This window comes from Lissotriton vulgaris, chromosome 8, assembly GCF_964263255.1.
Source record: "Lissotriton vulgaris chromosome 8, aLisVul1.2, whole genome shotgun sequence".
NCBI lineage: Eukaryota > Metazoa > Chordata > Amphibia > Caudata > Salamandridae > Lissotriton > Lissotriton vulgaris.
Window position 1 is genome coordinate 1128975139 of NC_141696.1, and position 15748 is coordinate 1128990886.

At 48.0% G+C, this 15748-nt stretch overlaps 1 protein-coding gene across 7 annotated transcripts in view; it reads right to left on the minus strand.

The window, feature by feature from the left end:
* FNDC3A (fibronectin type III domain containing 3A) overlaps window positions 1-15748 on the minus strand; it is a 1489010-nt gene that overhangs the window by 561751 nt on the left and 911511 nt on the right. For all 7 annotated transcript variants that reach the window (XM_086934979.1, XM_086934981.1, XM_086934980.1 and 4 more), the window contains one exon: window positions 14570-14744. In XM_086934979.1, coding sequence (XP_086791105.1) covers window positions 14570-14744 — 175 coding nt within the window. The remainder of the gene's footprint in view (window positions 1-14569; window positions 14745-15748) is intronic.

Consider the following 15748-nt stretch of genomic DNA (forward strand, 5'->3'; position numbering starts at 1 on the left):
AAAGAGTTTAATATCTACCATATTCACCCACTTCTATTCGAAACTAACGCACTGGTCATAAGTAAAGCTAATAACTGAAATATCCTCCTGGTTGGCCTGCTACCAACACATTCTCATTCCTTACCAGGTCTGTCAACTTTGCACTTGCAACTTGTTCAGACTCTCTAGATGGACACACACTTCTCTTTATGGGTAACAAGCTGACTGGCTCTGTGAAAGCTAGTGTCAAATACAAACTGCTTATAATGGTGTTCAAATCTATTCCTAAAACCTCCGTCTCATACTCTCTGGAGGTCTGATGCCATTACACTTCTTCAATAACACAATCAGCCAGTTAAAAAACACTTGCTACACCTAAACCGCTATATGCTGCTTAAGAATTACAAACATTCAGCTCCTTAGTCCAGTGAAATGAATATATTCAATGATGTAAGAGCTATTACCGCCCTTCAAATTTCAAACTGTGTAAAAATATTAATTTCCTTAAAATAATCTAAATACTAACCACCAGAGACAATTGTATGCATATGCTACCCCTGCTCCACTGATTTTAAGAAAGGGACATAACATACAGTAGGAAACTGATGCAGATAAAATAAATAAATAATAGTCTGTTATTGAAGCAATGTATTGGTAAATTACAACAATGAATTGTTAGGTAGGCCTCTTTGAAATATGAGACATTTTGTTATTTGTGCATCATAAAATCAAAAAATCAATATGATAACTGTTCCTCTCAACTTGAAAATAAAAACTTAGCAGTGAGGTATTGATAATGAAAAACATGAGGCCTATCATTGTATGGTATGTTGTGGCCTGTCACTGTTCAGTATGGCATGGCCTGCCATTGTATAGTACAGCATGGTTTAATATGGCTTTTCATTGCACAGTATGGTATGGTATGTTGTTGCATTGTATAGTATGGTATGGTATGGCCGGTCATTGAATAGTATAGTATGAGATGGTACGGTCTGTCATTGTATGGAATGGTACGGTATGACCTGTCATATAGTATGGTATAAAATGGTATTGCCTGTCATTTTATAGCATGGTATGGCCTGTCCTTGTATAGTATGGGATGGTATGGCCTATCATTGTAATGCATGAAATACTATGGTCCGTCATTGTATAATATGGTATGGAACAGTATGGCCTGTCGTATAGTATGTTATGGAACAGTATGGCATGGCCTGTCATTGTAGAGTACAGAATGGCATTTTATGGCCTGTCACTGTATATCGTGGTACGGTCTATCATTCCATAGTATGCCATTATATGGTATGGTATGGCCTCTAATTGTGTAGTTGGCTTATCACTGTACGGTATGGTACGGTATGCTATGGCCTGTCATTGTAAAGTATGGTATGATAATCTTTGTTACAAAGTGCATATTAAGTTAGCGGGAAAATCGCAACAGGAGCAGCCATGCAAGCAAAGAAACGCTTACAATATCAAGTGTTTTTCACACTAGAATGTTCTATCCAACCCGTAATCAGACACACATAAATCAATTTAAAACACAACCTTTTTTTTGCATAAAGTATTTTAATAATGCCCAAGATATTCTTTAAATCATGAAACGCGTACCAAAGAAAAACTTTGTTACAAACTAAAAGAGTGATTACTTATAGAGCAAAGTCATCAATTGTATTTTGAAATCATTGTTAAAAGTGACGTTAAGGGGGGCGATGAGCTAGGACGTGTCTCCTGAGAACTCTGGTGCCCCGCTGCCACCTTAAGCGTTTTTTAGCGGAGTTTGGGGGCTGAGCGGAGACCCCGAGAACAGTGGGTACCCCCGGAAAGTGGGGGCGTCTGCGGAGAGCGGCGGCTTGCCTTTCCTGGGGAGCTGGTGGTGCCCAGCGGAGGCCCTGGAAGTTGCTGTGCCCGCCATTTTACCAGTCTTTGCGGTGGTGGGCCCATGCTTCCTGGATCTGGCCGTGGGCTGCCAACGGGTGCCGGCTGGCGACCGGACAAGCGGAGGAGGGCGCGACGTCGCCGGTGGGAGCGCAGAGGAAGCCTGGTGGTGCTGGGCACCTGGACGGCGGTTGCGGGACCCGGTGTGGCCTATGGAAGCCTCGGCCCACGGTAGCCCCTGAGCCTCGGAGCAGGTCGAGAGAGTGGGCCTGGTGCTGCGGCCCCTGGAGATCGCTGGAGGGCTCCTGCAGGGCTCCCGGAGGCCTCCAGCCGAGACACTGGTAATCTGCCTGGAGATCGGGGAGGCGGTAGAAAGGAGAGGTGGGCTGTCCTGCGCTCCGGAGCCCCGGCTGGTGGCTGCGCCTGCCATTTTGTGCCCCTTCCTGGAGCGGAGGTGCTTGAGGCGGATAGACTGCACCCTGTCCTGTCGTGGGTCGAAGCGGGATTGCAGAGGCGGCTGGGCTTGCCGGGAGATCCGTAGGCTGACACTGAGGTGAGCGGCGGACCCCAGGGAGAGAGGCGCAGTGCGGATCCGGGCCCTAGGTGGTGGAGGTGGGGCCTATCCTGCTCCTAGCTGCGGTGTGGTGGAGGACGACTACAATAACGGCCACGGTGCTCCACTTGGTGGTCTGGGGACCTTCTGTGCTGCAGCTCCCTGGGGCTTTGCATCTTGCCCCCCTACGCATCTGGGCCTTGGTTGGACGGAGAGCACGTGAGGAGCCGGTGTGGGAGTGCTGAGGCCTACGGAGTCAGAGACAGCTACGGAGCCAGAGGCGCAGTGAGTTGTGGAGGGAGGCAGGCTGCTGTGGGCTCCCTGAGGGGGGGGTGTGGGGGGGGAGGCGCGGCAGGGACCCGGGCCCTTGGCAGCGGGGCGGTGGTCATTGAGGCAGTGTTGTACATAGCGTTTTGACTGGTGTTTCGGGGCCACGGCCTACATGTGCTGCTGCCCCCTGGCTCCCTGCCCCCTGCCCCTCTGCTCCCCTTCCCAGCAGCCTGGACACCACCCTGAGTGCCCGGGCTCTCTTTAGTGACCGTGCTCTGATTGTGTGCCCCCGGAACGCTCCTCGGCGCCGATCTGAGGTGGGCCGGTGTGGCCTATGGAAGCCTCGGCCCACGGTAGCCCCCGAGCCTCGGAGCTGGTCGGAGAGCGGGCCTGGTGCTGCGGCCCCTGGAGATCGCTGGGGGGCTCTTGCAGGGTTCCTGGAGGCCTCAGGCCGAGGCGCTGGTGATCTGCCTGGAGATCGGGCGGCAAAAGGAGAGGTGGGCTGTCCTGCGCTCCGGAGCCCTGGCGGGTGGCTACGTCCATTTTGTGCCCCTTCCTGGAGCGGAGGCGCCTGAGGCGGACAGAGGTGGGTCGGAGAACTCCTGACCCTGTTGCTTGTGTTGCTGCCGCCTGGGGTGTCCAGTGGGGCATAATAGGTTGGGGGGCCTGTACAACGCTGTTGCTTTGCCACATTGCAGCTACATTCTAAGAGCATCGCCGGAGCGGGGAGGCACAAACTGGGGCAGAGCCCCCCCCCCTATCCTCTGCTTCTTTGGACATATTGTGCCACATGCGGACCGTACCACGCAGAGTGCGCTGACGGACTTCAGCCACAGCCAAGGCAATGACGCGGTCCAAGGGGGGAAGAGCGGACTCGGCGGCGATGTCCAGGGATACTTCGGTGGTGGCCAAGTGGGGCAAGGCGGGAGCGGCAGCGCCAACTAAGACCCCCTCACAGACTGCTGAGGACTCGCCACCGGTGACCCAGGCCTTTATGGCCTCCTTCATGTCGGAGCTTAAAATGGAGATAGGCTCCTTGCGCTCGGAGGTGCAGACATGCGTCAAGGAACTACGAAAGGAGGTCACTGAGTTAGGAGATAGGGCCGACGGGCTCGAGAAAATAGTTGATGCGCGCACGGAGGACCAAGAACAAATGTGGCAGAGAGTGGCGGCGTTGGAAGAACAGAACATTGAACTGCAGGTCAAGCAGGAAGATCTTGAAAACAGGAGCCGCCGCAATAACCTCCGCATCCGGGGTGTACCACTTGAAGCGGAGGGGAATGACATCTGTCCTACGTAGCGCAGCTTCTCCATGAGGTCTGGGGGAACGAGGACGCCTCCCCTCCAACTCTAGACCGTGCCCATCGAGTCTTCGGGCCAGCGGGCAGAGCGGGTCTCCTCCCGGACATCTTAACCCGCGTGCACTACTTCACCGAGAAGGAGGCTATCCTGAAAGCGGCGCGGGGCAAGCCGGACCTCCGTTATGGAGGCCACAAGATTCAAATCTTCCAGGACCTGGCCCCAAACACCCTGCGCCGCCGGAGGGCTTTCAGACCGGTCACGGAGAGGCTACGGGCCCTCAACATCTCCTACCAGTGGGGCCACCCCTTTGCCCTCATCTTCCGCTGGGAGGACAAACGCAGGGTCATACGATCCTACCGTGAAGCGGCGCAGCTGCTTAAACTGTCGGACTCGCCGGCGCGCAGCCCCTCTCGACCAAGGCACCGGGAGAGGGTTTCTGCTCGCCCGGACTGGACCACGGTTCAGCGTCACCGCCGCACCCCTCCGGTGGGCGAGAGATCGTCTTCTCAGGCCAAGCAAGACATCATAGCGCACATCTGCTCTCTTGAGGGCGACCGTGAAGGATCGGTGTCACACCCGTCTACCCCGTGACCCAGAGTCTGATGGGGAATAATAGCTCTGTGGCCTCTATCGCGGTGGAAGCAGCCCCTACCCTCTGGTCCTGACGGTGATAAGTGGTGTCTACACCTCCTCTGACCGATATAATTTACCTGTCCACTGGCTGCAATGACTCTTCTTGCATCACTTTGACTTCTGCCATGCTCTGCGGCCGCAGGATACGGCTCTGGCCCCCTTGCTGTGTATATGCTCTGTACCCCCTGCAGCCCTTTGGCCTTCCTTACATGTGAGGGTGCAACGCTCCCAGGTGCAGGAGAAGCCTCCCTACTCCTGCTGCACGTGTCATACATTTGGAGGCGCAGGGATACCACCGTGACCGACCCCGGAGGCTTTCTGATGGACAATGCCATGTTCTCCTGGTCTGCGCAGCTGCATGGCGCCTGACTCCAGATTGGGAAGCGGGATACCGGGGTTGCTGTCTCCTGTACTTTCTATGGGTAGCCCCCCATACTGTCCCATAGGGAGTGACATTCCTGAGTGCGTCCAAACCCTTGGGTAGAGAATGCCCGGCAACTGGAGCAGTCCAACGTGGCCCTGTTGGCCTTTGTTGACCTTGGTAGTTACGGGGCCTGTTTTCGGCCGCCTATTGACTCTCTTCCCCCTTTTCTCTCTTCATATCCTTCTTTCCTTCTAATCTTTCTCCAGACATTTTTTCTTCCCCTTCCTCTTGACTCAATGTATGGCGGGTGGAGATGGGGCGGCTGCTGTACCCTGGGTGGGATGGGCAGGGAGAGGTTACCTCTTTTCACTCCTCCTCACACTGGCGGGAGTGGGGAACGTGGGCGGATCCTGATTGCTACGCGCTATGGCTGCGACTATCCCTAGGCCCTTGAAGGTCTTGACGCTTAATGTCAAGGGCTTGAATTCACCTAATAAGCGCAAGCAGGTCTGGCGTTACCTCCTCCAGCAGCAGCCCAACATTATTTTCCTTCTGGAAACTCACCTACTGCAGGGAGACACAAACCGCATGGCGCATCCCAAGTACCCTATCCAGTTCTGGGCGGCTGCGGATACTAAAACTGCGGGGGTAGCCATACTGTGCAGGGCTGGCTTCAGGCGGGGAGACACGAAGCCCTATAGGAGTGGGGATGGGCGCTTTCTCAAAGTCACAGTACACTTGGGGCGGCGCCAACTTACCCTATGTTAGGTATATGCACCCAACCAGTTGCGGGACCCATATCTCCAGACACTTTTGCGGGACCAGATTACATGTGGGGACCCGACCATGATATTGGGAGGGGACTTCAATCTAATCTGGCGGGGAGGTTGAGGGCGCGTGCAGCTATGGCCCACATAGCTAGTGTCCAGCTGCCGGATGGGTCCAGAGCTGTCTCGGAGAAGGCTAAGCAGGTCGCATTTGTGGACTACTACGCTACCTTATACAGGAGGGAGCCTGCCGCTGCGGACGCGATCGCGGCTGTCCTGGACGACTACGCAGGGGCGCCACTGCCCTCGGGGAGTGCGGCGGAACTGGAAGGCCCCATTACTGACGAAGAGGTCACATCGGCAATTAAAGATCTTCCTTTGGGGAAAACGCCGGACCCGGATGGCCTGCCCCTATCTTTCTATCGCACATTTCAGACCCAGCTCCGGCCCTATCTCCTAAGGCTGTTTAGCTCTTTTGCGGATGATATAGGGCAGTCCCCTGACATGGGTATGGCGGAGATAGCGTTGATCCCAAAGCCCGGGAAGGACCCACGATGTGTGCTTCTTACCGCCCTATTGCCTTATTGAATACGGATCTTAAAATATATACTAAACTCCTCACCAAGCGTTTAGATCCGTACATGCCGGGGCTTGTGGATCCTGATCAGGCCGGATTCATCCAAGACCGTCAGGGGGCAGACAATGTACGTAAGCTCGCACACCTTGTGGGGAAGGTGCACCACTGGAAAATCCCGGCGTGCCTTCTCTCCCTGGACGCGGAGAAGGCGTTTGACCGGGTGGACTGGGATTTCCTTCGGGTGGTGCTCTGCAAATTTGGGCTGGGTCCAAAAATGATCGCAAGGGTTATGGCCCCATACATAGTGCCACAGGCTAGAATCCGGGTCAATGGCGGCTTAACACCACCGCTAGAGATACGCAGGGGCACTAGGCAGGGGTGCCCCTTCTTGCCCCTATTGTTTGCCCTCGCCGTGGAACCCCTGGCGGAGATGATACGGCGCGAGCCGGACATCCACGGAATAGTCAATGGTAGGCGGCACAACAAGGTGGCGTTGTTTGCGGATGACCTGATTCTCACCCTCACGCGCCCGCGCCCGCGCCCGCGGGAGTCTCTACCGGCCATCCATAGGGTGCTCTGCCTCTATGAGAGAGCCTCCGGCCTCAAGATCAACCATGATAAGTCTTGGGCTCTCAACCTCACCATCCCGGCGGAGGAGATTCCTTCTCTGAAGGAGGCCGTGCCCTATCAGTTGGCTGAGTGCCATGTTCGATACTTGGGCCTCACCCTGACCCCCTCCCTGGAGGCCTGGTCGTCCGTAAACTGGCGAGACAGCCGAAAAGAGGTCCTGGAGGACTTGAGGCGGTGGAAGCCGCTGATGTTGTCGTGGTTGGGCCGGCTCAACGCAAATGTTGATCCTTCCCAAACTCTTATACGTGTTCCAATGCCTCCCCACCCCATCCCGCTTCACTGCATACGGGGACTGCAACGCGAACTCACGTCTTTTGTGTGGGGTGGTAAGCGGTCACGCTTCTCGCAAAAGATCCTTATGGCTCCGCGGGACAGGGGAGGTTTAGCCTGCCCCAACCTAGTGCACTATTATTGGGCGGCACATCTCCGTTTTGTGATAGAATGGGGGGTGCGAGAGAGTGAAAAAGGATGGCTGTATATGGACAGGGCGGTAACGGGACGCTCCATCTGGGATCTGCCGTGGCTCCATCAGACAGCTCGATCTAAGAGCGCGTACATGGCCGTTGCCCACGAAGACGGTTCTGGACATTTGGGACACCGTTGCTGTGCACAAAGGGCTCACTACGTTCCCGTCCCACATACTACCATAGCAGCGAACCCGCACTTCCCGCCGGCCCATCAATCTCGGGCATTTGAGAAATGGACGCAAGGAGACTGCAAGGTGATATGCAATATCTTTGAAGGGCGCAAACTCAAATTGTTCGATCATTGCCGGGAGGAGTTCCGCCTACCGCCAACGGCAAGGCTGCAATATGCTCAACTGCGCCACTGGGTCTCTAGTGGGGAAATGAACCAAGCAGCCAAGCGCGCCTTCACCCCTTTTGAAAAGCTGGCGCGCTCCCTAGGGGGATTAAAGAGACTGGTCACCCAGATCTATCATATCTTGCAACATCCGCCAATTGTACTCACCCATCCATACCAGCGACAATGGCAACTAGCGGTGGATGTGGACATTGAACCTCCGCAATGGGATAGAGTGTGGAGAGATATTCCCAAGGTATACCGGAGTATCCCGCAGAGAGAAAATGCCTACAAGCTTTTAACTCAGTGGTACTACACTTCCCTGCGGCTGCATAAGATGTTCCCCACTGTTCTGAAGATGTTGGACTGCAAAGGGGGATTTTGTACACATATGGTGGGCGTGCTCGCTCTTAACTGTTTTTTGGAAGGAGGTCCTCAGCCACATTAGAGGGGTGTTGGGGTACCCTTTGCTTGAAGCCATCAGCACAGTCCTACTTGGCATTAGGCCTCCCGATCTCAAGGCACTCACCCACAGTGACTGGATTTCGACGCTCCAAACACTGGGAGCGGCCAAGCAGCTCATAGCCTTGTACTGGAAAAAGACCGAAGCGCCTCCCATAGCCTCTTGGTTTGTGCGGCTCAGTCACGTTTTAGCAATAGAGCTCCTCACAGCGCGAATACAAGCGTGCGACACTCGCTTTGGGACGGTCTGGAAGCCTTTGGTGCGCTACCTCTGCTCGATAGAACATGCGCGACATATGCCTACTAGGCTCCGGACTCTGCACCTTTTTGATGACGCTGTCATTCCTTTAGATCCCACTAGACTGCTCCTTTAGACGCCCTGCAAGACGCGAGAGCTCCAGAGGGTCTCTCTAACTAGCGGATGCTCCCCTCATGCCATTGAGTAGTATGCATGCCCTGCTCGCACGACGCTCTCCCTGCCTCTTGCTTCCTCTGTCTTTTTCTGCACTTTTCTTCTTCCTTTCTTTCTCTCTAGATCTCACACATGTTTGTTGGCCCCCATTGGGTCGTCCACCAGTAGTGGACTAGTTGCCTCTCCACCTATTCCTAATGGCCCGGTGCTTGAGCCCCACGCGCACTGAGTAGCTCTGACAGTTGATCTTCAGCCACGCGGCCGGCCCCACAGGGGTTGTAGGCAAGGCCCTGTGTTAATTTGTCTTTATATGAATGAATTATGATCTAATTGCTAGTTTATACGTGGCCGGCCTCGACACAAGGTTGTAGGCTTATCGCTGTGTCTAAGTGGCCCTGCCAGGGGATTGCTTCATAAAATAAAATAGACTTGGAATAAAAGTGACGTTAACAACCTGTGGCCTGCTGTTGTTATGGTGCATCAAATAGTAGAAGGGGAGAGGATGAAAAGTAAAATGGAACAAACATGAGAAAAGACAGATGAAACCAAAAACACAGAGCAACCAGATGCAAGAAAACAAATACACTCTTATGAAGTGCTGCAAGCGGGAAAAAAACAGGCAGAGACAGAATGCAGAAGCAACAGAAGGTCACGCCCCCAGAAAAGGAAGCAGTACTTAGTTCATGCTTCAGAGTTGGGGATGCAGACGAACAGAAAATGAAGCCAGAATGCACTGACCAAAAAGGAGACAGCAAAATAAAAATGACAATGGACCTAATGAATGGTAAGCAATGGGCAGGCTCTGAGCCCTCTGGATGAAAAGAAAATGTACCACAAGCAACAGCGCATGCACTATCTCAGGGGAGACCCAGACAGTGATTTTCATTGTTATGCATGGAACAGAACAATATAAGCTGTTATGCATTTTATTGATGTGTTTTTATTTTCATTTTTGTATTGCTTAATTATCAACATTTTCCTTCGGTTTTCACTTAGTTTTAAACAACATAAACAATGTGCTACACTTTTACTTACTAATCTTCTGATTGTAATGTTTCATAATGTAGCCAGTTTTTATATTTGATTCAAGCTCATTCAAAGAGAGACTATGGAATCATTTGACCTAATTAAATATGGAGGGATTCCTTAACGTCACACAAGGTCTCCTGTCCAGTAAATTGAATGGGCAGGCATTCATCCCAGTCAGATGTGGTTCAAAGTTTACTGTAGAATTCCATTGACGTCTTGTTAGGAAATAATTAGCAATATCTATGCAATTTCAATATGGTTGTATGCTAAACATTTGTTTAAGTCTCTGAATCACTGTGGCACTGATGCACAATGTGTGAGCCCCCTTTTGTATATTGAGATGTTCCTTTGGAGTGATAGGCCTAGTATACACAGGGGCATGAGATAAGGTGGTGTGTAGACACACAAGCGGAGGTCCTGCTGCAATACTTCGAAGAGGATGGCAGGGATGGAGTAAAGCCTGTCACTGATTAAGAACCAACAAACCAACGGATCTTGCAATACAGATTTGTTCTGCTCATCCAACTATGATTTTGAGCAATTTATACTAGATAGAAATAATTACAGGAAAAGAGAGACATGTCAAACTACTGCACCAAGATGCTGATAACCTGTGAGCCGGAATCAAAAGTGGAAAACATGATTTCAGACCTGCAGGACAGAAATGTCCATGCTGATACAATAAAAGCAATGTGAAACACTCCAAAAGAGCACAAAGACCAACATGTTGATGTGCAAAATCCATACCAAGATGCTGTAATGAGTGAATCAAAGAGAACCTTTTGAAACATTTTGGAAGACAGAATTCTGTGCTTATTCACAGATAAAGAAAGAGTTCACTGTCTAAGAATACATTTCTACCACAGTTTTGATATTAGAGGCGGGTAGATAACTAACAGACAGGGAATTATACTCAAGAGATCCTCATGATAATATTGGGAGATTCAAACACGAAAAGAGCGGCCCGGGATGGCTCCGCGGATGAATGAACCTGCACGGAGGTCTGGAACACAAGTGTCCCCTATACTACAGAACCTTTAAGGATAATCAAGATATATTGAGACTCTACTTTTCCAGGATGCGAACGTGGTTCATTGGAATTAGATGAAGTTGTTCTTGAATTTTAGGATTTTGGAGACAACCTGTTTGAGCATTATCTATATTAGATGATTAGGTTCCCCCTTCTGTGCTCTACATCTAGAGAGGATATTAAGTTTTGATGAAAAGATCTTTGTTCTGCTTTCACCTTTCCCCCTTTATGTTTTGACAACCAAACTAAGAATCTGTTCCCTGAGGAAGGTTTAGCTTTAACTCGGCCTTCACCGAAACACACGCCTGCACATGACGTAACAGGAATACACAAGAATTATTGTCTTTGAAATACAAGGATATTCCTATACCTGTGTTAAAAAATTAATCAAAGAACTGTAACCACAGTATATATAAATTTTGATATGAAACATATGTTATGTTATGTTATGTTAATTTAATTTCTTAAGTGCAACGGTTACCCAAGGATGTCCTGGCGCTGACTGCTACCTATCGATTGCCGGGGTGTGTAATGGCCTATATGGTGAAAAGCCAGGTTTTCAGACCTTTCCTGAATGTCATGAGCTTGGTGGTGTTCCTGAGATGGAAAGGGAGTTCATTCCAGGCCCTGGCAGCACATGTGATGAACGCAATTTTCCCCTTTGTTGGGTGGCTTTTGGCTTTATGGTTTTCCCGGGCCTCCTGCCTACATCAATTTCAGGAAGCCTCCTTTTCGGATTACCTACCAGAGATTTTAATCTTGGTTACCATTAATAGTTGGGTGCAAAAGTTGAATGTCCTTTAGACAGTGCAGTAGTTTAATTGTAATGCGGCATGGGAGTGGGAGTCAGAAGAGTTCTCAAAGAGTTGGTTTGATGTGGACAATTGATGAGACGTGCTGTTGCTTAGAGTATGGTCTTCAGAGGTGTCAAATGCATCTCGAAGATGTTCGCTCATATTACAGATTACTGTCTCTGTAAGATGGGAAAGTATCAGTGATTGATAGCAGTTGTAAGGTCTACTTCTGAAAAAGTGAACTTCACTCTGCTGAGCATGGCCAAATGATGAATGACAGGCTTTGTTGAGAGTGAATAGTGAGCCATGTCAATAGCCATGTCAATATACAAGGAAAGGGACTTGACATTACTGACAAATTAGGGAGCAAAGCAATCAAGATTCAGATGGGAAGAACCCGCCTTGTGATGGTTGTTTTTGCAGTCATTAGTGACAAGTACAAATTCTGTCTTGGTGGGGTTCAATTTGAGGTATGTTTTGAATATCCAGGCATGGATCATGGTGACGCAGGTTTCAGGCAACAGATGAATTTACTGCACCCTCTTCACGTGGGTTTTCATCATTGGGGTAGCACAGAAGTGTTGGTGGTTTCTCCGCTAGGTGACTTGCTCAGATGTGTGGATGAAACCTGCTGGCTGATTTGATTTTATAATACCTCTCAGCAGACTTTGATACTGTGACCATCAGAGTATTCTTGCTCGATGGAAATAACTTGATATAAAATGTTATGCTTGGTACTGGGTATTCAGCCTTTTAGCAGATGCTTCAAGATTAGAATAGGTGCCCATTCCTCTACAATCACACTCTTAGCTATGGGGTTCCAGAAGTGTCCCCGTTAGCTGAGTGAATCAAAGCAGAAGGGACTGGTCTCTTTTTGTATGCTGACAATACCCACACCAGCTCATATTAAAGGTCTCTAATGACCTAAGTGTTTTGGCAATGAACGTTTTTTCTTGTATATCACTTGTCGAACAGTGGATGTGCAATTGTCACCTGAAGTTTAATGGCAGTAAAATGGTGAACCTTGGCCCGGTACGAGTCACGCCATTTTGGAACCTCCTGCTAAGGTATACAATAGACTTGATACCTTCACCAGTTCCCTGTATGAGAAAATTAGGAGTTAAAATAGGCTCAATTCTAACTCTTCGTGAGCAGGTGAAATCAATTGATAACTCTTGCCTTTTCCAGTTTTGTATTCTAAAAAGAATCCTACATCTGTTCTTGTACTCACATAAGTTGCCAATCCTCACCATCCTTTAATCGGCCTAGCTATGCCATCTATCTCAAGGCACCTGACTGCCTGATGTGTTATCTGCAACAAGTACTGAATTATGCAGCAAGATTTGTGCTAAGCCTAAGAGCTACAGACCATATTCCTCACGCTCTAGCTTTCCCTCATTGGCTACCTCTACTTGTTAAGGTGGGTATTATCACTATGCCTGGTACATAAAGCTGTTTACCCGACACACGTTTCTCTTTTTGTCTAGCAGGTTCAAGTGGTATCACCTTTCCCGACCACAGAGATTCAATGATAAAGCTTTAAAGGTGGTTCCTTTGATTATTTGCTCCTGCTGGAAGGCAAAGCTTTTCCCATTGCCCTAGCACAACAAATTGAAATACCTTCTGCCATATATGAGGAATGAAGCAACTGTTCTTAGGTCTAGGAAAGTGCTGAAGATTTGGTTCTTTATGCAAATATGAATATCTCACTGTGGCTGGAGGGAAATTCTTTAGGGACTTTGTTACTGTTCTTGTTTTATGCTGGTTCAGCGCCAGGATATCTCCATTGGGATTAAAGTCTTAGTTTCATAAATGCTTTAAAGCATCAATATAAAACATGGCAGTGCCAGATAAGACTCTAAGAAATAACTGTCTATTATCCTTGTACCAGTGGCTTCTGAAATCCCCATGTACATACAGAGCTCTGGGGCTCTATGTATATGTTAAAGATCACTGACAGGAAGATGGGGGATGCTATATCAGAAAGAAAGGGTTCTGAACGGGAGAAACATATCTGGACCATGTGGCTCTATTTTCCAGATATCATTTGAGGCTTCATAGGAAAATGCTGCTGTAGCACATTTCGTATGCAAGTTAGCCAACTAAGGTTCAACTGCAGATGATGTGGAAGGTAAAAGGTTGAGCAGGATATGATGGCAGTGGTTACAATTGACACAGAAATATAGGGGTTCACTGGCCACTTGAATGCAGCTTTCTTGATAATGAATACAGACCTGAAACCACACTGACGGTCTTAATCTTATAGTAGAGTTTGTTGGTAACAACCGTCTCCATTACCTTCCCAAATAAGGGCTGATCAGGCACTGGGAGGTAATTTGAGTGATCATTAGGGATGAGGTTGGGTTTTTTCAGGAAGGGGACCCAGAATGAATTCAGTAAGTACAATGAGCAAGGGGCACGTAGATGCTGTTAAGCAGAGGAGTATTACAAGTTCTGGGAGCAAGAAAATAAAAATCACTAAACATCACAAGTAGCATATATAAGGACTTGCTGGGTACAGAATAACATAAACAGAATAAGACCAAAGGGTACAAATGCTTTAATTTGCCTAAAAATGCTTCTATTTTAAATATCAAGATTCAAGGATTTTGTAGTTTAAAGACGATTCAATCCTTGGTGTATTGGTAGTTTTATTAACACTGGTATAAGTGAACCTTTTTATTTCTCGAGTGAACTTATCCATGGTGAGCCTGTTTGTACACATTTCTGGAGAAATAAAGCTGAGGAACAATAATTGACATGTGCTGGATAAAATGGAGAAGGGACAAATAACTAAAATGTGAAAGCAGTGCCTGAAAAAGCAAGTGAAATGAGGCTAAATAAGTTATGTATAGTATGTCTGGAAGATAACATCATTCACAAAGAAATAGACTCAAGGCCCTCAAGGACTGTGAATGTAGGCAGCAGAGAGCATTACCATGACTGGATACATACAATACCACAAGAAGGAATCTGTGAAGATTACAACATAAAAAAGAACCTTCCAATTTTGGCTAGTTGTGCGCCACTGATACCATAATCTAACTGATCATACTCATGCATTAGATCAATTCACTTAAGAAACACTTACTGAGATTTCATCTTCCATCTCTAAGGTATACGAAATTCCTTCATCGGATGGTGTTCCTGAGGGCTTAGTCCATTGTACACATAACCAAGTAACTCCAGCTTTAATAAGTGTCGGGCAAGCTGGCATTGAGGGAGCACTGCCGGATGTGTAATAAGTGACCTCTTCACTAAAGCCACTGTTTGAAACAAAATAAATTGTAAATAGGAAGGAACTAGATTAACACAATTACAGAATTAAGAAACAATTACTTGAGTTAATTACTTATATTCAATAGAACACAGCGCAGTTTAACAAAATTCAATTGTGCTCTGAAAAGTAAAATAAACAATTCCAATCGCACACATTATGCAAATCAATAAAATGCATTAATATCAAGTTTTTAACAAATATACATGCAGCATATAACAAAATTAAACAGACAACCAGGTTCCTCTACAACATCAAATGTAAACTATGTCCACTAGTTTACCTCACTTTCATGTCCTGCCTAACTGTTTATCATTATTTTAAAAAGAAATCGACATACAACATGATTAAATATTTTCTAATACAATTTGTTCAAAAATGGCATGGAAGACTACACTTGCAAGTAAAATATTTTTACTTTAATCACAATAAAAAGCAGAGTATAAAAAAATAACTAAACTGATCAAGAAATGTTTCTGTGCCAATAAAAAGTATGCAGTTAGCAAGTAGCAGTGTGATGCCAATGTTAGTAGTACAAAAACGGAAAACGAGCGGACTACTACTGAAAAGTTTCAAACATATGGAACCTGTATAGCATTCTCAGTGCCTGTGAAAAATAACTTTCTTTCACTCTAACACATAGGGATATGATTGTTGCTCTCTTTAATGGTGTTTAATTAAAGCTACATAAGGACAAAGAAAATTAATTCATTTAAAATGCTTGCTTCTGTCACACATTGATGTATTGCATTATAGATGCATTTATAATGTGTGTTGTGCCCCTCACAAAGAGGCTTTTGCAACGCGCTACACTGTGAGAATGCTATGGATAGATAAGTGCGCGTTTGTATTTAAGAGTAGCTGTGATGCCAATGGAGAAGTGTGGCTCAGGGGTTAGAGGCGGCAGACCCGGAAGCTGAGATCGGCCCTGGACCAGGGTTCAATTCCCCGCCTCGGCGGGATTTCGGGCTCAAAAATTCCATGGACTCGATA